This window comes from Bombus fervidus, chromosome 11, assembly GCF_041682495.2.
Source record: "Bombus fervidus isolate BK054 chromosome 11, iyBomFerv1, whole genome shotgun sequence".
Classification (NCBI taxonomy): domain Eukaryota; kingdom Metazoa; phylum Arthropoda; class Insecta; order Hymenoptera; family Apidae; genus Bombus; species Bombus fervidus.
Genome location: NC_091527.1, coordinates 2,269,947 through 2,295,676, shown reverse-complemented (window position 1 = coordinate 2,295,676; position 25,730 = coordinate 2,269,947). Strand labels below are relative to the sequence as shown.

General features: G+C 40.0%; 1 protein-coding gene across 8 annotated transcripts in view; it reads right to left on the bottom strand.

Moving 5' to 3' along the window:
• Nucleotides 1-25,730, bottom strand: part of Hth (Meis homeobox homothorax) — a 507,314-nt gene that overhangs the window by 447,934 nt on the left and 33,650 nt on the right. For all 8 annotated transcript variants that reach the window (XM_072013316.1, XM_072013317.1, XM_072013319.1 and 5 more), the window contains exon 5: nt 2,540-2,590. In XM_072013316.1, coding sequence (XP_071869417.1) covers nt 2,540-2,590 — 51 coding nt within the window. The remainder of the gene's footprint in view (nt 1-2,539; nt 2,591-25,730) is intronic.

Sequence of the window (25,730 nt, the reverse complement as noted above, 5' to 3'; positions counted from 1 at the left end):
TTACAATTCGTATAGTGTCAGCGGTGGACGACAAATATACATATTTATTTCTTTTAGTTTTAATCTCGCCTATCGCTCAGTTAGCTATATTTCCAGTCTTCTTAACACATCTTTCTTGTCATCCTTTTTGCCAAGACTTCTTAAATAAACGAACGACGATAGTGATTACGATTTTGCATGTAACGGACCAGGCACGACCATCAGAATTTCTTTGCACGAGTAATCGGCGTGCATAAGAAAAAGTACCCACTCAGGATGCTTAAAGAAGAAAGAGAGGAAGAAGGATTGGCCCGCGTGTACGCCAGGCCAGCGTGGATTCGCCGGTAGGTAGCCCCGGCCTTTATAATAATGTAATCGCGGCAAATGAGGAAAATTGGTATAAAATTGCAGGATCGACCGGTCGATCCAGGCGGGCCTGTCGAGAGGGAGCAACACACACGAGGGGCGCATCGAGACGGCCTGGTCTCCCTTGGCCAATGGCTGCCACCACGTCAGCTGCCATTTCGATGGAAATGCGATGGATGTCCGCTATTTCGTATGATAAAATATCGGCGCAAAAACGGCGTAGCCGGGCCGAACGGGGCCCGCCCCGGTATTCTGCGGCCACGCAAACAGCTCCTCCTGAAAACTTGCACTCTCTTTCCTTCTCCCTTTCTCTTTTCTGTTGCGCACACCGGCTTTACCGGTCGAACGGTTATCAATCGTTAGCGGGCGAAAAACGGGCCGAAACATGCCAGCCTTCTAATGCAATATTTATTTACCGTGGTCCCGAAGTAACAACGCGAGAACGCACGCGGAATATTAACCGGCTGCCCGGTTCAATTAATCCCGACCGCTGTTCCTCTCGTGTCGTCGATTGAACCGTGACACGAACCAACCTGCAACTTTTTCGACGTCCGCTGGGACCGATCGCGGCCGCGGTATCTTCCGACCCTGTCTTAATTAGAATTCGGGGGAAATCGAAAGTTGCTACCGATAGAATCTTTAGTCGTAATACCCGTACTAGCTTTACGAAGCAATGACGTTGTGGATTGTCGAAGACTTGTGAATGAGTTTCGTTTAAATTAATTATATCACTCGTTATGGATCGTCGCTATTTTATGCGTTTATAATATTTATAAATTATTTCAACTAATTTAATTATTGAACAATCCTTTGTACGATTACAAGATTTAAAACTGACGTAATTAAGATTGTCTCGTCTACATTCGTTTTCAATACCATGACTAAAAGAGGTTTTGATTAATGCAAAACTCGATTAATAATTTAATCACTCCATCTTAGTAATTAATATTTATATTTATATTTTACTAACTACCTTTCGTATTAAGAATGAATATGCTAATACACGTCCTCTATGTTCGGTTTCTCGGTATAACACAGTTCGTACCATTTTATACGATCTAATACGAGACATGTACTCCGATTTACAGGTTTCCGGTTTACAAGAGGGGCAAGGGAAAAAATCACGATCTCGGTGGAGAAAGATGGCCGTTCCAATGCAAACAACTTGGAGCGTGCACGGTGTTCGTACGTCTAGCGGCCATTGGACAGCTAAATGACGCCACTTACGGCTGGAACTCGGCCCGAGCCGAGCAAACCGCCAAGGTGTGCACCATAGCCGACCGACGACCGACGACGGGTGGTGCCGAGCTTTCACTACAATTACGGAAAATTGCGCTCCGCCCGTAACAGTTGTTTTTCAAGCGTTACGAACGGCTTATCTACCGCGACACCCGGTAATCCCCGACAATTGGAGCGGACGAGAGAACACGCCGCTCGCTGACATTCGCTAGTACGCTTGAAAGTTCACCTAAACGCGTCAACCTCGCGCTTACTCTACAGTTTTACCTACTTGTTCAGTTATTAATGGAACTATACCCTTTGGTTTATGCTAGTCATCGTTACACTTATATTGTAGGCCGAGCCATATGAAGACAACATGATGAATCATATTTTTATAAAGTTTATAAGTATATGTATTCACATGATTTCGAAATAAATTGTCTTTGGCATCCTGCTCTTTTATGAAACCTGAGGAGTCTCTACATATAGTAGTTGTAAAATACTTCCCTTCAAACGATAAGTAATATAAAATTTAGAGAATTAAGAAACGTGGACGTGGAAGGTATGTTTATGCGGTTCTTTATCGGGAATGAGTACCGTTTTGATTCACGAAATGTCCATTAACTATTGTTAATGTATCTAACAATTTAAGGATTAGAAACATACGCGAATGATAATACGATAATAAAGTGATCTACGAAAGAGGTAAAAATAATTTGAGGTGTAGAAACTTGATAGCACAAAGTAGGAAATTTCATACGTTACGATGTTACTATATCTATTATTACACTACTAGGTATATTACTAAGATAATATTATTTTATAATCGATCTTAACCAATTTATGAAGCTATATAAAATGTTATTATTTTGTAATAAATATAATTATATCAGCCAAAAAAACCATAATTCTTTCCAACATTTTATATAGCCTTGGAAATGAGAAGAAAACGTGGAATTTGAAAAGTACTCACCTTTTCGAGCTCGAGGAGGTGAAACCGGAGGACCTGGATCGCCTGTACCATCTGAAACAAGAAAATAAAAGGAACCGAATAAAATTCGTTCGCCAGAGGCTGTACACCGGATCGACACAAAGGAGTAAAAGGGGATCCAACCAAAGGGAAGGAGGAATACGAAGCTTCGACGATCTCACGGAATCCACAACCAAAGATTTCGAGACTGGCGTATCGCGAGCGATTACATTTATTTCCCTCGTACACGGAAAGCTCCGCGGACTATCGGTCGATTCACTCCGCGAGGATTAACGGGAATTAATTATTATTGCATCTGCACGCCGCTAATTGCGTCCCCGAAATTCCGTGTGCTCCATCGAGCGATCGATACGCATCGGGCATAGATGGTACCGGTTCAACGACCGTGTATGTCGATATCGTGTATGTAACGATGTGCAGACCTCTCGAGTAAGAAGAAACACGAAGAGAGACCATTAGAAAATCTTCGCACACGATTTCTTGCTTCAACCTACGTATATAAGTATTAAGATACTTGCTGATATTTAGTACGAATTCAATCTTTTTTTCTACCTACTTTGCGATAAATCTGTTACTTTATCCGCATCACATCTAGCTCTTAATTTCCATTTACTCTTTTTATATAATAACACCGTATCCCTTTCGATAAATTTAATTCTATTAACCGAATGTGTATATCGGTCAACAAACTCGATGACGAAATCGATATTTTTCATGATTCTATAACAGTCTTGAACCGAATAAGTCATTGCCAACATCGTTATTATTACTTGTAATAACTAGGTTTATTTTATAACTAATTATTTTTTTTTGCCTTTGTCTTCTATCTGCTTCGTTCGCTTCGTCTTGTTTGTATTTAATGTACTAAAATATGTATTTAGCATGTTCTCCATTAATAAGTATTTACGATATTTAAATATTTACGCGTAACTAACTAAATATGTGTTTAACTCTTAGAACTTATCGCAGCTTATCAATAAAAGGTAACAAATATATATATATATATTTAGACGCCTCAATACTGGCCAGCTTACTTCTTCCCCCTTCTCTTTTTTCTCCTTTTCCACCCTCTTCCTTTAGATAATTGCTAAAAATAACGATATGTCGTAATTTTCTCTCGGCACGATCTCACGTTGCCCTATCGTCGTCGTGCCTTCGCTATCAGGTCCGCGCGAATGGACTGTGCTCATCGCGGGCAGTTTCTTCTCCGACTAACCTTCCACTCTTCCTTCTTTATTTCTTCGAATCGGCATCGACCGTGTATATATAAATACGCGTTTTTCTAAAGCGACACACGGTCACGCTTCTCCGAGGGCGTTTCGTATCGGACGTATGCATTGTGCATACTCGAGGTACGACCATCGGCATAATTTTCCGATACGGCGTTACATTTAAAGCCACCTCGAAGCCCTCTCCGGATCCGCGTCCCCTCCTATCCCTCTTTCGCCGACTACTTGGCGACCGATCGAACGAGGAAACGGGGTGTCCTCCCTCTTCTCCGCTCAGCTAGCAGGAGCGGCGATTCAATTAGGCAAAGCGGCAATCTTAATTGTTAATTAACATTATATTTATGCAATTATGGCCCATTATGATTCCGCGCGGCCGATAACGAAGCGACCGCGATGAGTGCTCCCTCAGATAGTGACTGCTTCGAGAGCTACCTTACCTCCTTCTTCTTCGCCATCCTTCTCGACGCACCTTCGTCTCCACCTTCTTCCTACCGGCTCTTTCGGTACCGCCACCGATCAACGAGATCCACAGGACGCACGTGTGCCTCCCGATGCGAGTCCTCGCGATACCGGCAATCCGCAATTAGCTTTTAATGGAGCGGAGGTGGTCAACCTCGAGGAGAGTCTTTGCAGTCGTAGGTGAAGGTTTTTGAAAGAGGTGCCGAAGGGAAGGCAGTTTGGAGAAATTATTGTAGCGGAAAGAGCTTGTTTTGATACGAATCTTCCGATGAAAATACGGATTTTACAGTGGAAAATTGGTAATAGATGTTGTTTTGCGGGAACGATATAGAGTTTAGAAAAGGAGACTAGTATGAAGAAATTATAAACTAGTCAATATAATTAGGAAATTGTTAACATGGATGGAACTAAATGAACAGAGGGAAAGAAGAAACTCTGTAGACTTAGTAATACGCCATTCGTATGGCATTGCGTTAGGGACGGTATTTAAAACAGTTGTAAAAGAGAAAAAGAATGTACGGATGTAACGAATTTCTAATAATCCAATTATTTTGAGCAATATATACACGTACTTTTATGCAGAAGTTGGCCTCATTCAATATAATAGAGAAGATTCTAGCCGGTCAGTAATATTGGCTCATATAATGAAATAATTAATTTTTTTTTCGCAATTTCACAGAAAGTGTTCCAGATACGATATAAAATAATACTCTACATTTATTTATATAATCTACTATTTCTTACTAATCTGGTTATCTAATTTATTTGTGGAAATCCTCGAGGAGCTTGAAGAAAGATAACCACCCCAATACAAGTTCTATCTTTATATAACGAGAATAAATGTTAATAGAAATTTGTTTAAGAGTTTTAGAAGTAAAAGCTTTCCCCATGAGATTCCTGAGCGAAAGTAACACAAAAATTTGGCATGGGACACGAAGGAATTTTTATAATGGAGGTAGCACACTTTACTAACTTCCGTGACGAGAGCCTCGTATCGGAGCCTTTCTGCGAGATAATAAAGAAGAAGAGGCCACAATGAAAGGACGTCGTCAACACGTCTCTCGATGCGATAACACCGATTCGTCGAATAATAAAGAACCTCCGATTGGATGCCGACAGTCGGATAACGAAGTGAAAAGTGGCCACGGTTACGAGTCCCGTAAATATCACACCGAACCAGCGCATTGGGTTATAAAATCGAGGTCCAGTTCGCTAAAACGGCGCGTTAAAGAGAGAATCACATCAGATCGGATCGACATAATTAAATGCATGATCTTAGTGTCTTGTTCGCGTTTACTATCTCTTGTTTTCTTCCCAGTTGAAGGAGAGTAAACCAAGCGAGGGAAAACCGATGATCATCGAGGCGCTCGTTATTCGCAATTACCGAGCCACGTAATTGGAAATGAAGGGTTAATTGATGCATGTTCGAACGTAGTAAACCGTTATTAGAATATCGTCGCGACTGGATTTTGTCGCGCCCTAAGCTTTTGCTTATCAACATGCAAGCAGATTGTACATGATAATAAACGATGAGTTTTTCATCGTTTAAAATCTTTTTTGATGTATTTTATCTATGAAGGTTTAGTAATTTTCGTAGCATCTGTCAAATGTTTAGTATGCGCTAAAATCTATCGTGTATTCATAAGTCTGAGGTAAAATTCACGCCACGCTGTCTCTTTTTTACAAACGTATGAGTTATTACTTTTTTGATGAAATAATGATTAAGAATTGAATTGGAGAAAATGATTAAAAACTATCATTTTCCCCCACTTTTTAACTTATGCAATTAATTAGTATCGCTTCTGAGCAGCTCGAACAGGAGACGAACAGAAAGAATAATTATTTCGCAGCTACAAGTTTCGTCCTACTATGCAACAAAGATTATGGATTTCAATAAACACGATAATTTCTAACCACATATCTGATTAGTAAAATCAAGCCAACGAGAAAGTCGCAATATTTCGGCTCCATATATCTCTACTTTCTCGACTAAATTAGCGCATTTCATATTCTGCCTAGTAAACTCACATCGCGTACCTCATCCCTTCTATCAACCTCGCATTATAACCGACACGCAACAGAATTTTTAAATCAACGTAATTCCTTAATTTTCCATCACTAGTTGAATGAAGAAAAAAATCGCGAGAGGAAGGAAAATCTGTGATCGAGAATCGAATCTCAAACGGTTTGCAACGACTGGACGTTCGTCGACGAGGAACAAGCGAAGGGCGTCGAAGAAGGCGAGGTGAAAAAAGACGCGCAGGCACGCCGCAGCAAGCAGAATGCGCTTCGAGAGAAAAAGAGAAGATGGTATCGCGGTGGTAACGAACGGACGCGCAACACTCGCAGGGGCTGCGAGTGCTCGAGTTGACGAGATGGTGCGAGGCGAGCAGTCGATTCGCTGCGACGCGTTCCTCCGCTCTCTGTCCGCGCGCGCACAATGTGTCCTCTATATCCGAGCTGCGGTTTTGTTGCTTCTCGACCAGCGAAAGCAGCACCCGCTGCCTCGTTCCTCGCCGCACGTTTCGTTATCTGCTCCGGCCAGCTCGATGTTCTCGCGCGTTTCTCTCGCCTCGATCGAACGCCATCGCAAATATGTATAGCGCATATATGTACGATGATCCCGTGTATGAATTCGAGAATTATCGAAACGAATGCCAGATGCATCGAAGTTTTCTTGAACTTCCTCTGGAAGCACAATATCTTCTCTATGCTCTTATAGACTGCATATCACTTTTGGCTCACTGTGATTCGATCGTTTATGGCTTGGACTCTAAATGGAATAAGAGAATACGTCTTCTAACAATTTCACGTTTGACACGTTGAGTATAAAGAATATTACGTTTTAAATTGTCACTAATTAATTAGTTGATAATTGAGTTTGTGTTTGATAAAACAGCTTTTAATTTTAGTGTACTATGTCATCCTCGTGAAAAGGTAAAAAAAAAAAAAAATGTTTCTATCGCCAGCAATTAATAAAAATAAATTTCTAGCCACAACAAGTAAGAGACATTCGATCTTGAAACGATTAATATTCTATGCAGTATATTCTAATACTTCGAGAAAAAACATTTGCAATTATCTTTATCTCATATATATTTCATGTATATGTTATAACCCTTTATGTGTATACATAACGTTTATTCTGCAAATATATACCCAACTTATATTATTTCTTCTTGTGTTTAAGATTCTATACTTCTCATTACATAGTGAAATTTTCGTACTTTCTATCAATTCCATAGTTCAAATCTCCCATAAGCTTCCAGTAAACGAACAACAATCAAAGCAAGTGAATCCATTCTTTTAATCCCGCTCGTAATCAACTACAGTTATATTATTTTATGTATCAATTACAGTTACATTACATTATGCAATTGCATAATATAACATAATTAGAATTTCTCGTTTCTCTATTTCCATTTCGTCGATTCATAATTTCTCCATTTCTACTTCAAAGAACAAAATCACAAAGATGCAACCGAGCAAGACAACAGACACGCAATACGTAAGAAGCATAGATCGCAAATGATCGAGTCATCGTAATTCACGAGTGTTAACCGCCTCCGTCCCGTTATGCCATTCTCGACGTGCATTCTTCCCTCGCGATCTCGGCTGCGAGGTTTTGCCACGATCGCTCATCACGTGATATTAATTAGCCTTGCAGCAGCATGCTGTAAGGATGAAGAGGGCCTGGAGGAGAATCGGAAGAGGAGGACGAGAAAAACTGCGAAATGCGCGAAGAAACGAGGAGATGGTGTTATTTATAAGCAGACAGGGACGACGCAGTCGGAAGCGACGCCCGATGATGCGGCCTCCGCCCTACGCTCGCTGCCTGCTCGAAACGCCTCTCGATCCTCTTCGCTCTTGCACGTTTTCCGGCGGCGTTTGACGCGCACGCTGCCGTGTATACGTAAGCGTATTTGATGCATGCCCAAGATACGAGACGTGTACGCGCGTAAATGAGCGCCGTGTCGGGGCCCAGCGATTCATGCACGCTGATTTCCACTGTTTTTGTACATCCTTGTCCATCTTCGTTCCGTTTTAACGAAACCTTCGCGACGAAACGTGATGTATGTGTTGTATTTTTGATATATTTTAAGCATTGATGGGAAATTTATGAAGCGATAATGTTGTGGAAAAGCTGCGATGCGAGATATACATGACAGATGAATGTCAGGTTTTCGAAGAAATTTTATTCGCGAGTGTACTATAATGGGTTAGTACAGTCATCACTCGTTTTCATTTCGAGTGCTTTTGAAAGATACTAATTTTTTGTTGTTCATATTTTCTGAATCCTCTTGCATAGTAATTTACTTAAATGTATGTATGTATTAGTGAAGTGATAAGTTATGTGCATATTGTGTGTTTCACGTTTCACTGTTAGAACTTTACAAATTTGGGCCAAATAGGATTATCTGTAACTCGTAAAATTTATTTCTGGAGTTTCATTCGCTTTGTTACTAAACTTGTTATCGTTATGCAAGAGACTGTATTGATACTAATAGGTCGTAGAATTTCAGTAATAGTATTAGTCCTATTGTGTATGAAATCTCTGAAAATTGAAAGACGGAGACTATTCAGTAGCCAATAGATTTATACACTTTTGATCTAGTGCATCGAACATTTAAATTCTATTTGAATTATTTTTATAGTCAGAATATACAACTCTGTAATATGATATAAGTACAGTTGTATGAAATGTAGGAGAATAAACGTGGTATTCAATGTTCTGAGAATTTTCATGCTTCCTTTGATGTAAGTCGTATCTGCTGATGATTTATAAGACACGTTTCTGCGTCTGACGAAGATTTTACCTTTGATAATTACCATACACTGCCGATTGATTTAATACGTGAAAATAGATAGGAATATGTTTTTGGTAAGCGGAGAGCTCGTTTCCGCGTCGATTGCGTCGTGTTCGGCAACTTTTGGCGGCCAGTGTACTCCTTCAATGCCAACTAATTTGCCCGAATTAAAGAGAACGAGACGGATCGCGAGACTTCAGAATTAGACACGCCGCTTGAAATAATTGAGGATCAGCTGTAATACTACATTTGTTAGAATTCTACTTCTCCAAACTAATACATCCAAACTTTTCGTTCCACATAAAATATGCATAATATTTCACGTAATATATCAAGAACGTAAGAATTGATTATTTTTGATTATAAGGAAATAAGAAAAGGAAAACAGCCAGACAAGAAAGCTTCGAATTACTGGCACTATGTAGCAATCTAATTAAAAGCCATCGTGAGACCAAGCCGCAAATTAGCTAACGCGACAACGACGCCCATTAATCTGCGCCAATGAACCCCGTCATCCTCGACACCTATAAACCGCGCGATTTCTCGTCTGCCTGCTCAGTTTCGATCATACCAAGTCGCTCGCCAAGTTGTCCTCGTATTAATTGATCCTCGTTTAGGAAGAGAAAAAGCCAGAAACGAGCCAGACGGACGACACCAACGCCAATTATAAAAGAAAGAGACACCAAAAGAATTTATAAAGTTGCGTTGCATATGAATAAAGTCGATTCATGGAGTAGCTGTGAGAAACGATGAGATAGCTCGTTATCGAGTTGAAGTAGCTAATTAATGGTACGTGTTAGGATATCATTCAGAAGTATAAGTACTCGCTATACATTGTTGTAACATCGATGATACAAAATGATAATTGCAGTTTCTACTTAATTATTCCAAATCTCACGAAATGGAATTGAAATTAAGGTTGATATATTTTTCCGCATTTAGTATTATAATTATAGTGGAATTATATATATCACTAATATGACTTAAGATGGTAAAGGGTTTAAGACATCATATGTTTCTATATTACGCATTTTACTGTTGCAACATTAACACTAGAACTATCGACAATTAAACTATGGAACTTGTAACCATAAAGATAAAAATGGATAAACAAATAGGCCACGCAAAGCAAGAAACAAATATTCGTTCATATTCTTTGCAAAAGATCGTTGTAATCCCTAAAAATAAATCTATAAAATATCTTCCAAAGATAACTTTATGATAAGTCTATAAAACAATTATAAAATTAGTAAATCAATAAAACTTTCGTCAAAGTATATCGAACCTATATTTCCTCCAAATCACAATGAATTTATGAAATTTCTAATAAAAAATTAGAAGCTGGTAATTCTACTTGTTAATAGAAAAAAAAACAATGAATTCTAACAATATGTAAGGAGTTGACTAACGGAAGCGGAAGAAGAGCCAAGGACTTTGTACAACGACGAAAGGTGGAAAAGGGAAGGTCAGGCTCTGTGCTTCAACGGCCGATATTCAACGGAATTTCCAACTGGTCGAGAGGATCTACGACGTCGTAAATCTCGCGGTTGACGCGGCGCGGTCCGTTGTGATACTAAATAGAAATATGGATAAGCGGCGCGCGAGGCGAAAGAAGCGAAATAAATTACGCTCGCCGCGCGGCCTCCTCCTGTCGCGTCGTCGCCGCGCGACCACCGGAACGAGCCTCGATGATTTAATAATTGTAACCGATAAACGAGTCACCGGCCGTTGTTAATTGAATTGCGCCGCGATTCTACGTCAGCGAATCGATGAAGAGTTCCTCGATCCCTATTCTTCTGATTCTTTTCAACGTATCAATCGATCGTGATGGATTGAGAAAGAATACCGTCAATACCGATGACTATTACTATAACTTATAATACTACTATAATTTATTAGTGTTCGGACATTTTGATCAATTTCTATTAACAAAGAGTACAAATTGGAAGTGTCTAATTACCGATTAGAATACTATACATACTGCACGCATTAATGTCGAGAGTGTTTGTATCAGTTTGCAAGTACCTTCTTAATTTAACCTGTAATTTACTATTAGGTTGGCAACTAAGTCATTGCGGGTTTTGTCATTATATGGTATTGACCATAATTAAAGAATCCCGAGATAAAGATGATAACATGTAATTTAAGTGGAAAGTTATAGACAGAACGAGTTACAGTAGATTTGTTTTATACCATTAGTACAACGATCATAAAATATTATATCGTGATAAGATTAATTTTGTTCAATTTGTGTATTAGCTTTTTAAACCAGACGAAACTACTTAGTTATTATAAAAGTTCTTTATCTCGGAGCTGTTTAATTTCTGAGTTACAGAACTGATAAAGAAAGATTCTTTATAACTGATAGAAAGACCACCGCTGTTAATTTAAAACGACTACATGTATAAACGAATAGATTTCACATATCGTCCTATAACGTATACGCTAAATCTATAATACGAATATCGATCTCATCAGAAGATAATAAGTATTACTATCAGTAATTAAATGATCCATACGGTTATACTACCTTTATCTAAAAACTATTACAAGCGATTACACAATGTTATACTTGTTCGAGCAAGTAGACAAATTATTTTTCGTAGCGTAGCGCTACCGACAAGATCTTAACAGGTACGACAGTGTAATTTCGAATAATAAAATACTATCTTCTAACAAACTTTTGCTATCTTACTAAATAAACCAATACATATTTCTACGGACGATTTGTTTCTTCCGTTGTATTCATAACTATAAATTTGCATAAACATTCGCAATCTGATAATTATCTAATAAAGAATTAATATTTTAATATACCTAAGATTATATTACCTATAATATAATAATATAATATAATATATTGTAATAATATTATCTAAGAAAGAATAATTTTAATATACCATTCTTGTAAAGTTTACAAGGTGATGTACCTTACGAAACGTAGGGGGAGAACATATACAGCAACTTGACACACTATCGAGCGGTTTATCGTAGAAAAATAGACGACAACGATTCTGTCCAAGAATATCCATAGACCAAACAATTCCGATAACATTGTTAAGCATTCGATATAAGGAGGAACCGATAGTCAGTTATCTCGAAGCGCAACCACGAGACGCGCTAACGACAAAGCGAATCACGTGACGGCGCACCTCGCTGTCGAATCCTTTGCTTTCGTATTTCGTCTATCTATATACGTGCACGAGCGGCGTCTCTAATGAATGGCCGTTAATTGTATCAATTATTAACGAGGGACATCGCGCGAACGCCGCGACGACTCTTATCGATGTCCAGTGATTTACGAGCCGAGCTTCCTTCTCTTCACTTCGTTCTGCTTCTCCTCTCTCCTTCTATTCGTCTCTATCGCGTATACGTTCGTCTTCTTCCGACATGTAAACCTTGATTCGACTCAACACTTGGCCAATTCGCGACCGCTTCATTATCGGTCGTGCCTCGTGTGCCCGACGTCGAAAATACCGCGCGACGCCCTGCCACCGCCGACGTCGCCCCCTGCCGCACCCTTATTTCCTGGTAATTAATTTCCAACCACCGATCTCGGCCACTGTCACGATCGCGTGTGACTTATTCATTGACCATTTGCTCCAACCGTCTTCTCGTTGTCCTCGTCTACTCCGTTTACTTCTCTGCCTGCGCGATTTTCTCATTTCTTCCTTCTTCCTTTCTGTTTATAGTTTCTGTTTTTGAGAATGTTTCCTCATGGTGAGGAGTTTATTCCATTGCGTGACGAATACCGCAAGGTATCAATGGAAAAGAGTTTACGACAATGGAATGTCCTATTTTGCAAAAGATTATGACAATTCTTCCGCAGTGAATGTATATTTACAAATATTATAAAGCTTTTCAATGGAGATTCGTCGAATATCTATAATATATGTTTAATATTTGTCGATATTTATTGACATTTAACGCTTCGCAGAAAAAAACCCGGAAATTGGAGCAGAAAGATCTTCGAAATAGAAAGAATCATGTAATATCTATCGATATTCGACGATTTTCGTTTCAAGTGTTTTTCTATTCCATATTTTCTTTTAGAAGCGTTGACACGCAATTAAGAAGGAATTTGAAGGACTGTGTTTTCAGGGTTTGAGGAAATCGCTCAGAGAAGCGTAAGAGGATGCGTGAAACAGGAGCGATGGAGGAAACGATCGCCTCGAGGAGGGACCGACGAGGCACTTTCGGCCAAAACGACGGACTTCGTTTCCCTAGCTGTGTATACAGGAGGAAACTGTCGAAGAAACTGCGGTACACGGTAGTCGAGAACGCTGTGCAAGCAAAGGACGGTTTATATATGACCCTCCGGCACGTTCGACGGGCCAACATACTCGACGTGACAATATTTAAATATTGTTAAGCAGCGCGATACTTGCCATCGATAAACATACCGTGATGAAAATACACCCTGTCGATTCCATGCTGAACCAGTCTGTCGACAATGTGTCGATTCATTCGTCTTTGATTCGATAAAATTTGGGAATTGCTTGCGAAGGAATTCGATCCTAGATATGTTCCAGAAACAAAGATTTTCCAATTATCCGAAAGTTCGAGGTTAGTATTTTTGAATAGGTTGCTTCCCTTTTCCCAAAGAATCGTCCTTTGGCCTTTTCTCTTTCTTTCTTCCCTCGCGGACCACCCAGGCTAGGCGATAACTTCTTTCTTCCCTTTCCTTCATTTTTTTCCTTTTTCCCCCGTCTCTTCTGCTCTCTTCTCTTTTGGCTGCAGCTCTCTCGCGGTGGCAAGAGAGACCTTTCCCCGTCCTCCACGGATCTCCTCGTGTTTCTTCCTGGCCGTGTCCCTATATATACCTACACCTCGCGGTCGTTCTTTCTGCGCTCGAGACTATGGACTGGGTTAGGTTACGACGAGGCTGGGCCTGCCTCTCTTACTCCTTCGGCTGTGACGTTCCCGTCGACTCGTCGGGACTATAAATCTCCGGCTATTAAGACGGTAGTCCGCCGTTTTGATGGCCCGTGCCAGGACGCACTGTCATCTTAATATGTATTCTTCGTTATGCGCGCGAACACTGTGCCAAGGGTTGCACGCATCCAGTTCTGTATTCAAACTTACTCGGTTTGCCGCTTTTCCCGGCGAATAATAATTTTTGATGGAATGGAATTGTTGGTCGTTGCTTTCAAACGAATTTCTCAGATATTTCTAGATGTTGATTTTAGAAACAGGTCTGTGTGTCGTGAAAAGTATTCACGTGAGATACCGTTAAGACAATTTCTTAAGTTTAATGGAAGAACTTAAAACGATTATGATTAAAGAAACGGTGTTAATTATTACAAGGACTCAAGCATCATAGCAGAATCAAGACAAACATGTTGCCAACAATGTTAGCAGTCAGTTACGTTTTTTTCATCACATATGTTTCAATTGTTACTAATTCTTGAATTATAATTGTTCTTAATTGATACGTTTAAAAAGAGGAAATATGTAGATAATATCCAACGACCTTTTATGGTACAATATGTAACGCGATATGTACCGTCGTGTATTGTATTAGGATCATTGCATCACGAACATCATTTACAAGATTTCTCATTCTAATGAAATAAGCGATCGTTTAATCGTTGTGAATACGAATGCTGAATATTTAACTGACGTTAGACGAATAGCTCATAGAAATGATAGATATCCTTGCATATAAATCTTCCTACCAGTAGATCAGTAATTTATATCTTTTCAAAGCCCGATTGTTAACATTTCCACGATAAATCTTTTAAACGTAACGCTATTAGAACATCATCGAAACTCCCGGTGATTATTAACTTAGCGTGTTTTATATAGCATCTGTTTGTCGTTTCTTTCTGCTTTAAACGATAGTAGAACGACACTTGCTTTTGCGACGTATCGCCATATTTGGCGAAACGAACAAAATCAGAGAATCGAGAGGGCCGGCATAGAAATTTATTCGGCAGCCGAACAGGAAACAACATCGTTAGGCGCCGTTTTTTCGTCGATTCCGCAAATTTTCAATTTTACATTCGTACAGATTAGACCATAGAGATACGGGCGGGAGGAACGAGCGTCGATCCGAGCCGGCAATTACGTTAATCGGCGCTTGATTTACGATAACCGACCGAGAATACGTGTAACGAGCACGCGTGGCTTCCCGTACCACTGCCACCTGCGTTTTACGAAACATTTTCGACGCTATTAACGTTCTAACAAGGTCTCGTCACTTGACCTCAACAGGCTCAAATTTTGTGAAAGATCCTGCACCTTGAGAAGAAATTCCTTTCAAAAAGAAGAATCGGATTCGATATCGAGTGCGAACATAAAATTTCAATATATTATTTCTTATTACTCTGAAACGCTACATTATTACATTGTACAATAATTATACTCATTAAAATATAGAATAATAGAATTAAACAACATTATGATAGAGTAGAACCGTACAATTTTATGTAGAACAGAATTCTATAACTCTAACATATTAATTTCTCATTTGCACAATTCTGCATAGGGAAATGAGGTTACGCAAGATTCTTCATAAAATTTGCGGAGAACGTATAGCTCTCCCGACGAGCAGCGGTGCCTGGCGTCGTTCTCGAAAGAAAAACGCGTCAGCGCATCCATTTGCATGCGATCGAGGCCGTGGAATTCCTGGCGCATTTTTCACAGCGATTCGCAACAGGCGTCGATCGTGCCTCGTGAACCTATTTTTCAACGTCACCTGCGCCAAGGTAAACAACTCACGCAGCAACACGGAGAATCGGCCAGCTCCCGTTTATCGGTCATTATCGAACCGTCTCGTGCACGATCAACCGCAGTTTAATCGATATAACCGCGCGAAATAATTTTGTATTCAGATATTTCCCTCGATATCGTTGCCATTTCCGTTTCATTGCTACTTAACCGTTTAAAAATCATTAAAACATACAGTTTCGTTTAATAACATGTAAAGCATGTTTGAAGTTACTCGTGATAAGTGCAAGCATGGCTAAAACGGCTTTGCAAAGTGCTTCTGTCATCTGTACTGTTTGCTTCGTAGTTTCTCTCTTCGTATTTTTTCTTTCTCTTTTTCTTTTTTTTTTTTTTTTAAGCCACCTATCAGATTGTTTTATAGGAAGTCCTCTAATAGCTGCTATTACGCTTTATCTTGCCAGTTCGCTCTGTTGTCTCAATTGTCCGTTGCTTCTCGACGCTTCTCTTCTCCATAATAATACCCGCGTTTCCGCGATACCATCGGGAGTTTGTAATTTTCTACGACTTTATTTTCCCTCTCGCGTTTGCATGTTTAACGCGCCACTCCATTAATGAGCGAACGAATGAACCAATAAATCTTGCAGCTTTATAAAGTAACTTCCGTCCACTATCATGCCATATTTGTAAACCTACAAATGACCGTGTACATTTTAGACTGCTTTCCACTATTCGTTATACATACGTTACACCGATTTATATCCAACGATGTGCATAAATAAAATATAACGGGACAGATGAAAAGTCACGCCGTCGGATAGATGGTGCAAAGTTTGCAGGCAAAAATTGTCAGCCATCGGAAAGCAAATATTTCGATAATTTAGACGGGGACACATCTTGCGTCACACAAAGTTGCGAGAAAGTGCCCTGTCCTCGTCGCCAGGAAGACCGGTATAATGGACCACCAGCGTGGCAGCGCGTTCGCCAGTTCCTCTGTTACGTTATACTTTACACATGCTTCTCTGCTCCCCACCCCTTGGAGAACGCTTCTTTTACTCCCGACTCGTCCAACAGAATCTCCACGAGGCACACCTCCTACGAGCTCGCGGACAGCTTTTTATTTCTAATTCGCGAACCGGCCTCCAAAAGAAACCAGACGACGCACGAGCGAAGCGGTGCATCGCTGGCAGAACGACAGTGGCGTGGGCGTAAAGAGTTTCGGCGCAGCCAGCTGCTCCGAAAGTTGCTTGAAATCGATGTGAAACTCTTCGAAACAACGTGGAGTCTTTTGCAGAAATCATTCGTTCTTTACTCACAGTATTTACAGCAGATTCGAAGCTTAATCTAAAAATCATCGCGACTAATTTCTGTAATTAACTGACATTTGGAGTGTAAACCTTAGAAAGCAATTTATTGTTTACTTCATTCAATTTCTATTTAATATATTTCTATTTCAATAATGAAAACATTTCTCCGGTACATGCTTGACTCTTTTGTGTACAAAAGCGAGAAAAATTGTCTAAGTAAATGATGTCAACAAATAAAGTAAGATGATTTACTCAAGTATTCAGTCATTTGTTAAGATTTCCAGACAGTTCTTGGAATTTTCTACAAAAAGAAAGTGAGTAAATATAGATATCTGAGAAAATGATACTGGCAAAGCGAGAAACGAGTCATTCAATTACTCAATTATGTTTGTCACATGGATATATAAGAAAGTCAATAAACAACCCTCTACATCGTTCAGGATAAAATCGCCTTTAGACACGAAAATTCCGTGTACGTGCTACGAGTTAGCCACCCAACGATTTCGATTTTCCAATCATACATATAATCAAACACGCAACCAGGGCCAACGTCGTTGTCTCCAAGACGGGCAATTATTCGCGCAGAACCTGGTTCGAATAACAAGCTGCGCATCGCGTACCTTCGAGATCCGCGTAACTGCCGTTCTGTCACTTAGCTCGTTACCAGCGTCGCTCATTAGATATGAGGAGCATCCGGGCACGCGATCGACCATGTAAATCATCGTTCGTTCGAAACGATCAACCCTTTACCTAGCATGAGAAGAAGTACGATAACATAAAAAGCAAGAAACATTTCCTAATTTCAATTGGTGAAATCTATGGGAATTTATGATAAAATTTTTTCCTTGATTTTTGAATAGTGTGAAAAGTGTGATGGAACGAAGGAGTGAAGAGTGAAGAAATTTGCGACGATTCCACGACGAAGACACGACGGCACACGTGTATTAGAGTTTAGGCGATCGACCCAACTTTTAATACTAGCTTCGACTGATGAAATTTAGGAACATTTTATAAAGGTTTACATTTATAATAATTTACATTTAATATTTATATTCACAGAAATTTATAGAAATAGATTCTTGAATAATAAGAAAAGCGGATGATGAGAGAATAACGAACCAGAAACTTCGCGATGACTGCACAATGAAAGCGACAAACGTGTCACGCATGATGATCGAGCGACCGATGCAACGATTTTCCTACTATACAATTTCTCTTAATCCACGATTCACAAATTACAATAAAATTCATTAAACGTTGGATAACATGCAAAGTGAATGATATTGAAAAAGTGAAAAGCGAAGAAACTCGCGATGATTCCGCTTTGAAGGAGACACGCGCGCTTTGCGATCGAGAGACCGATGAAAAAGAGACGGAAAGATTTCGTTCTCCTGATCCTTGCGGCACAGCTTCGGGTATCCTTGGCTTCCCGGGTACCGTTACCATGCCGCTTCTCTTCTTGTACCGGCTCTCGGAGAGCAGGAGCACGTTTTGTCGCTTTTATTGGGCTCGCTTCGACGCAAGGTTGCAACCGCCTGCGACCGTAGCGTCGCGTCGTCGCCGATGTGTCCAGCGCGCGCTGTTTATTCATGGAAATGGAGCAGATACGAAACAAAACGAGAGGGTATAGTTTTACTTGCCGGTGAAAAAGAGGCTTCTAATGTTTCCTCGCCTGAACTTTCTTCTCTTCCGTGTCCCTTTCTCCCGACACTCCAAGAAGTAGGTAATGGGAGGTAAATAAACAAATTAAACGTTTTACCCTTCCTTTTTTGATCCTCTCCTTTGAGAAGGATTTATAGAGCACGATTTGGTGCAGTTCTAGAAACGTAAAAATGTAAGAAAATTGTCGAAGTTATAAATGTAGGATTAACTTTATTTACAATTTTGTGAAAAAAGTAATAAAGAAAATATCGAGAGATCGAGCTCAGGCTCCAGACAGGTTCCGAGACAGTTTATAAATAATCAACGTCGAACTGACCATTCCTCGTACGTGTTTCCAAAGCAAGAAAGAATTCTTACGAACGTGTAAGTTATTCGAGTCTATTACCAACAATTTCCACTGATTAACATAGGAATGGCTAATACATTTGAAAAAACTTCGTCTAGTCACTAACTCCGATACTCTCGTTTTTTCAAGAGACCTTTTTCTCGGTGCGTACTGCACTCTCTTATTTTGTAAGGCCAAACGTTCCTAAGTAAGCGTCCAGAAATACAGCATCGAATTGAATCTTGGCAACGTGCAGGTAAGAGAATATCTCGTGAGGAAAAATCTCGTATTTCGCGTGTAATATTAACAGTGGCTCGGCGAACGAGAGATCAATTAATAAATATTTGATCGACACAAATTGATGTGTAACAAATTGATAGACGGTATGCTAGGGCACGCACGAATAAAATATTCCTGCCGGAAATCATCGGTTCTCGTTCAACGTGTCAAGGAATAATTCCAGGCATATTTAATGCATTCCAATTGAAAATCTGCTGCCTTCTTTTTCGCGCCATTACGCGCCCTCTCTTCACACATCGATTCCACGACGTGTAAGTACTCGCACGAACCTTTCGCATCCTCTTATTAATCGAACATCACAGATTATTACATGCTTGAGATCACCTCATTAATCGACTTTCGTTTCCTCAATCTTTGCAATTTCACGCAATAATTCCACTTTCTGTTATTTTATTAAATGGTTTATCTCATCGCCGATGAAAAAACGAAACTTCAGTTTTTCGATATATCAATTACAAACACCGAGCCAGTTAATGAGAAATGTTTCATAGAACAGATGGCGGAATTGGAAACGGTCCAAAACTTGCAAAGAAATTTAACATCGGATATGAAAATCATCAAGAAAGAAACGGAAAATGTAATTTCTGATATGACAGATGAGATACGGCAAAGAAAATAGATGTTTATATTTATATATCTTAGATCCTCGATTCTCATTAACACGCGATATTTTCTTTGTACTATCATAGTAAATATGCGTCGTGAGGATTAGTCAATCTTCTTGTTTTCCTCTGTCTACGTGTTATTACATTCGTGCATCCTCTCGATTTATCCATTAATCATTGACGCTGCACTTCGTCTCATTTTTTCGTCTAACATCCATTCAAACGATACGCGTTTTCCCCGCCACGTAATTAGCTTCTTTGTGTACCTTGCCCGTGATAGACGTTGGCCGACCTATAGATACTACGATACTTCTCCATTTTGCAACGCGTCGGTAAAAACAGCCCTGCGACCGCTGTACAATTTCTGATGCCTCCTATGGGAAGAAAATAACGACTCGCCAAGAATTTATAGCTTCTTCCTCTTCGAGTTCGTTGTCGATAACCGTCTGGAGCGGACTAGAAGGACACCAATTCCACGCGGAAACGAACGACTTTAACCCATTCGAGGTCGCCCTCTCATTACAAGACGATCCTCGGCCAATATACTTTCAGGTTCCAATGACTTCGTTCGTGGATTACTCGTTCTTTGACTTTCACTTTTTAACGAACGTCAACTACGAATTTTATACAGATCCTCCAATATTTTCGCTCTCGCGTTTTTATCCCTTTCGAGGTGAATTCGTTTTTGACGATGAATTCAATGATATAATAACGCGAACTATAGTACGCTGAAATTTAAGACAAGTATTTAAGATAATTTAAGGAAAGTAAATTAAAGAGAAGCTTCGTTTATACCAGAATTTTATATTCTTTTGACAATGTCCTAATGATGCAGGAAAATTGTTTAAAATTCTGTAGTCTTTCTAAAGCGGTTAAATAAGAATCGAATATTTAAGATTCTTCTCAAACTATGTGCAATGTATCGTTGATTGTATTCGATAAGTCAAAACACAGGCGAGAAGCTACCAAGCCCGACTAGATCATTTTAATGTCTCGGGTCTATTTGGAATTATATTTGGATTAGAGGGTAGAACAGCCATTAACTCCCCGTAACCGGATTTCTCATATTATGATCAGTGATAATTTTTCATGCCAATGAAAGAACCAACAACTAATGAATACCATAAATTGCCATAAGAAATGTACGGAAAATAATACTACTGAGTAATACTACTAAAAAAATATAGATAGATGATAGCGTACCTATCGTATGGCACTATCTTTATTGCCATAAAAAGATATGTGTACATCATTGGCGTTGTGTTTTTCTTTATGGGACGTAATAACGTAAAAACGTAATAATAATAAATCATTCTCAGCATATTTCCTATTTTCTGCTTCTAAAAATCCAGATACCTCCAAATTGTAGTTGTTCCATGTTTCAATCCGGACGGAAACTAAGCAAATCCAAAATCGTGCAAGTATTGGCGCATGTAAAAAGTGGCTCCACACGAATCGGTTCCCCCTCCGAAGAAGCAACATGGAGAACGTCGTCAACCGGTGGCTAACGTCCGAGCGAGTTAAGTATCCTCATGGTAATAATTATTCTCGAAACGCGAGAGCGGCAATTAGCATCTCATTGGCTCATTTCTCGCTTATGCTAATGGGAGTATTATTTAAAGCGCGTGTGCGAGGGCAGATCCCTTCACAGAGGTCCTCTAACAAACGTTACTCAAACTCTCGTATGCTTGCTTTGCTCTCTTCCGCGGTCGAAACAGCATAAGACCATTCCTCGTTTCATTTATGACGCCGTGGAAGATGTTTTGACCATCGTTTCCTCCGCCCACGACGCGAGGTTTCGACCTTTAGCGCGACTCCACCGCATTGCTTCTTCGTGAAGATCACGGAAATGGCGGGAAAAATTAGCCATAAATTTGAACATTTGAGTGATGGATAGCAATGATTTTGGAAGATTTTTAAAAAGCTATATCGAAGTGTGGAGAATTAATTTTTATTAGTTACGACAGGACAACACGTGAGAAATATTTTGTAAAAAGTAGAAATTAGCTGATTCTTTAAGAGCTGAGCGGAGAAGTTGCGTAAACGTAATATTATTATCAGAAAAGCAAGTTAAACATTTGCCTCGAATTTCATAAAATTGTTAAAATAAGCAAGTCTTTGGAATTCCTGTTTATAATCACTTTGTTAGAAAAAAGAGCAAAATTTAAAACTATAAATGGAGACAAAACTTAAAAATAGAAATGGAGAAAAACTTGCAAGTATTACATTGGCACAACGCTAGGCCTTGATAAGTCAAAATTCCCCTCAGCACGAGAGGTATTTGTCAAGAATCATTATAAACTGAGGGGTCTCTAACCATCGAAAAGCTTCCGATCTCCATCAAGATTGGCGAAAATAAGCCTACTAACACCCATCCAGATAACACGAAACAAGGGAGAGAGAAAGTACACGAAAGATAAGGTTCGATGGAATTAGAGGAACAGGAGGGGCGACTTAAAAAGAGACTTTTTGAAGGCTACGCTGGATATTTTCGTGCCATCGGAATGCCTCAGATAAGATCCGCATGCCAGCTGGAAAACATGGATTCCAGCGGAACAAATGGAGAGCATGCTTTCTTCGTGGTCAAAGAATTCGCAGAGGGCGAACGTGGATTCTCGTTTTTAACCCAGAGGGAAACCCTTGACCTTCGTTGAATTGAGAGAACGAGCTCGCTACACGCCTTACCTTGTCTGCCATTGTATGTACGTGCCTCTTCCGGCATAGAACAACTCCCCGACTCCGTTTTGCATGCCGTTGTCGAAGGTTAAAGGTAGAAGGAATGAAAGAAGAGGACTGCTCGACATTCGATGTACTCGCGATACAAGTATCGTTTGTCCTGTTCTGGGGCGTCATTCGCGTTCTAAAGACGAAGAAACAACCATCCTGCCAAGACAGCTGACTGAACGAGAATTATTTCGTTTTGATATCGAGGATCTTCGGGAAGGAAGAGTTCACAAGAAAAAATGATGATCGAGCAAAATATGTATGAGCTTTTAATTTTTATTTTTCGTAAGGACTTAATATCGTTAGGTTCCTTCGATCATTTTCGATCCACTGATATTTTTCTAATGAAACGTCTTTTTTTAGAAAAGCGTTTTGAGTTTGAACAGAATATGAATGAATTCTCATTGGTGCGACAGGTTTCTCATTTCAATTTTGTTAAACATCTTTTTAAAACACCTTAAACTCTTTTCGTTTGTACAATTAATAATAAGATTGAAACAGAATCTTGCTTTCTTCGATTTACGAAATGAATAAAAATACTTTATAAAATAGACCAAGTATTTGACTAGGAAATACGCTCGATAATTCTATATACTTCTCATAGATTAATAAGTCCATTTTTTTTTTCTTTTTCAGAAATCTCCCCGAATTTCTTCACTGTGCGGTCCAACGAGACTTTCAAAATAAAGAATAATCCGAAACGATCGATTCAACCACAAATCGCACTACACGACTGAACGATTCTGAAGCTCGGAAACACTCAGGAACAGCGCAACAATTTCCTTTGTGTTGCACCGAGCTAAGCCCAGCTGAAACGAGGCTCCTTTCCTACGCTTTCCCGGGGCTTTCCTGGGGACCACCACAGCTGCGTCGAATTTTCTGCCATCTCGAGCCCTTTCGTGGCTGTTCCCTCGACCGTGTCACCACGTCGTTTCCAGGCGACCTTTCCAATCAACAGACACAGGTCGACGTCTCTCGCGTGTGTAGATCCGGACCTCTGTAACGGAGTACTCGTGGCGAAGCACTTTCCGTTCGGCGAAATAATCGTGGCAAAAACCGGGCTTCTGTCGATCGACGGCCATCTCTCGCGAGACAGAGCAGAGAGAAGAGAGGACCCGTGTGTCGGCGAGAAAGGGGAGGGAAGAAAAAAGGGCCCCGAGAAAGGATGAAAAGAAGGGGAACGAGAGGAGGCGGGCAAAGGGCGCGGACAGCAAAAACCGCGGACGTTACGTGCCTGTTCTTTACGATAGAAGCTCATTGCTCGTAGATTGCGATTTGCCACGGGCTTAATGAAGCCACGCTACTGGCTTTTGCCGGCGAACGAGCTACGCCGATCCACGACTACGATTTTTCGATTCTCTTCGACCTTCCTGCACTCTTCGAATTTTTTATTGAATTCGATCCGCGGGTCTTTGTAATAGCGTTACTTTCGAAGAAATCAGAAAGGCAATGGTCATTTTGTTTGGGAAAATTCCACGACCAGAAAGATAGAGGAACGGTGTGCATAGTGATGAAAGGTATACGAGATTTGAAAATGATTTGGGCGACAATTTAGTGATTGATAATTAAACTGGTTTGTTATGATTGGGGTTTCTTGCACGAAACGCTTTGAATTATTGCTTTTGTAACAACAGGTGTAATAATGGCGTAATTGGAGCAATAATGTCCGTGGAAAGGAACTTGAGCCCCCGAAAGGGAATAGAAAAGTGATCTCAAAGAATCGTGTTAACTATCGCTTCATTCTTTGATTAAAATCGGCTGGAAACTACAAATTTAAAATTTTAATTTAATTTCAAACTACATATCTTCTTACTAACATTTCTTTAGTAAATAATAAACTTCACTAAACCATGTGTTCAATGAAAAGAAGACAGAATTGTATAAAACCTAAAAGGGACTTTATACGTTCGTTGAATGCAATAATATGTACTCGAGCTACCAAATATGGAGGTAAAGAACATTTGAAAGCACGTAGTAACAGTTAATTCCAACGCGTCACTGCGAAATCATCGAAGCGTCCAGTCTCATTTCCTTTTAAAATTTAGATGAAACGCGTATCTGGCCGTTTCATGCTTACATTTATTTAATATCACGGATGCATAATTCGACGCGGCTCTTTCGATGATGCGAAACTACAGAGGCACACAACACCATCGGTAACTATAGTAAAATATATCTTGCTCGTTTTTTTCCTCTCGCGTGCTTTTCCCGTCCTTTTTCACGCGGTTCTCCCTTTTCCCTATTTTTTATTTTTGTTCCATTCTGTTTCGATTTTTTTTTTCGTATTTCATCTTTTTTTTTCTGTTTGATTTCGTTCGTTTTCTGTTTCAGCAGATCGAGACCGAGCGACAGTTGTGACAACAGCGGCGCGAGATGCGAGTCGGTACACCTTGCGTGGATGTTTGCGCGCGGACCGATGCCGTCCTGACAGCTCAGATAACGGGCGTGACATTTTGAAAAATTGAGGCCAACGATGCGAACAACGTCAACGAAATGCATCCTCGTCGTCCGTTTTCCTTCTCCCCCTTTTTTTCCACCGCTGCACCACCACGAGCGTTCGCTCTGCGAAAAAAGCAGGAAAAAATGCAACAAAACAGAACAACAAAAAAAGAGAGCCAACGTGAAACAACGTACACCGGTTCACCATTAACACGCTCGATATATCCAATTTTGAATTACGAGCGAATATTCGAAAACGCGCGACACCTTTTCCCGTGCAGACGACGCGCCTCTATAAGGCCTTCACTTCGTTGAATGAACTTTATGATGAAATATCGTAGTGGCGGTTCGGTGTCGCTCTTTCAAGGATGGTTAGAAATCAGGTCTGGAAACGAATATAGCCATAAATGTCTAATACGCTACTTTTCTTTGGACTTCAACATTTTTACGTCCTCAACAATGCATTTTATATGGTTTTATCGAAGCATACGAGCGAAGTAATCGACATATCTATGTTTGTTTTCGTATGCAGCGTCAAAAGACATAAACATTTTGGAAACATCGAACGTAAGCGCGTGTGTAAATTTTATTATCGGACAACATTCTGTTGTATTAATAAGAATTCATATGCAGCCGTATATACGCG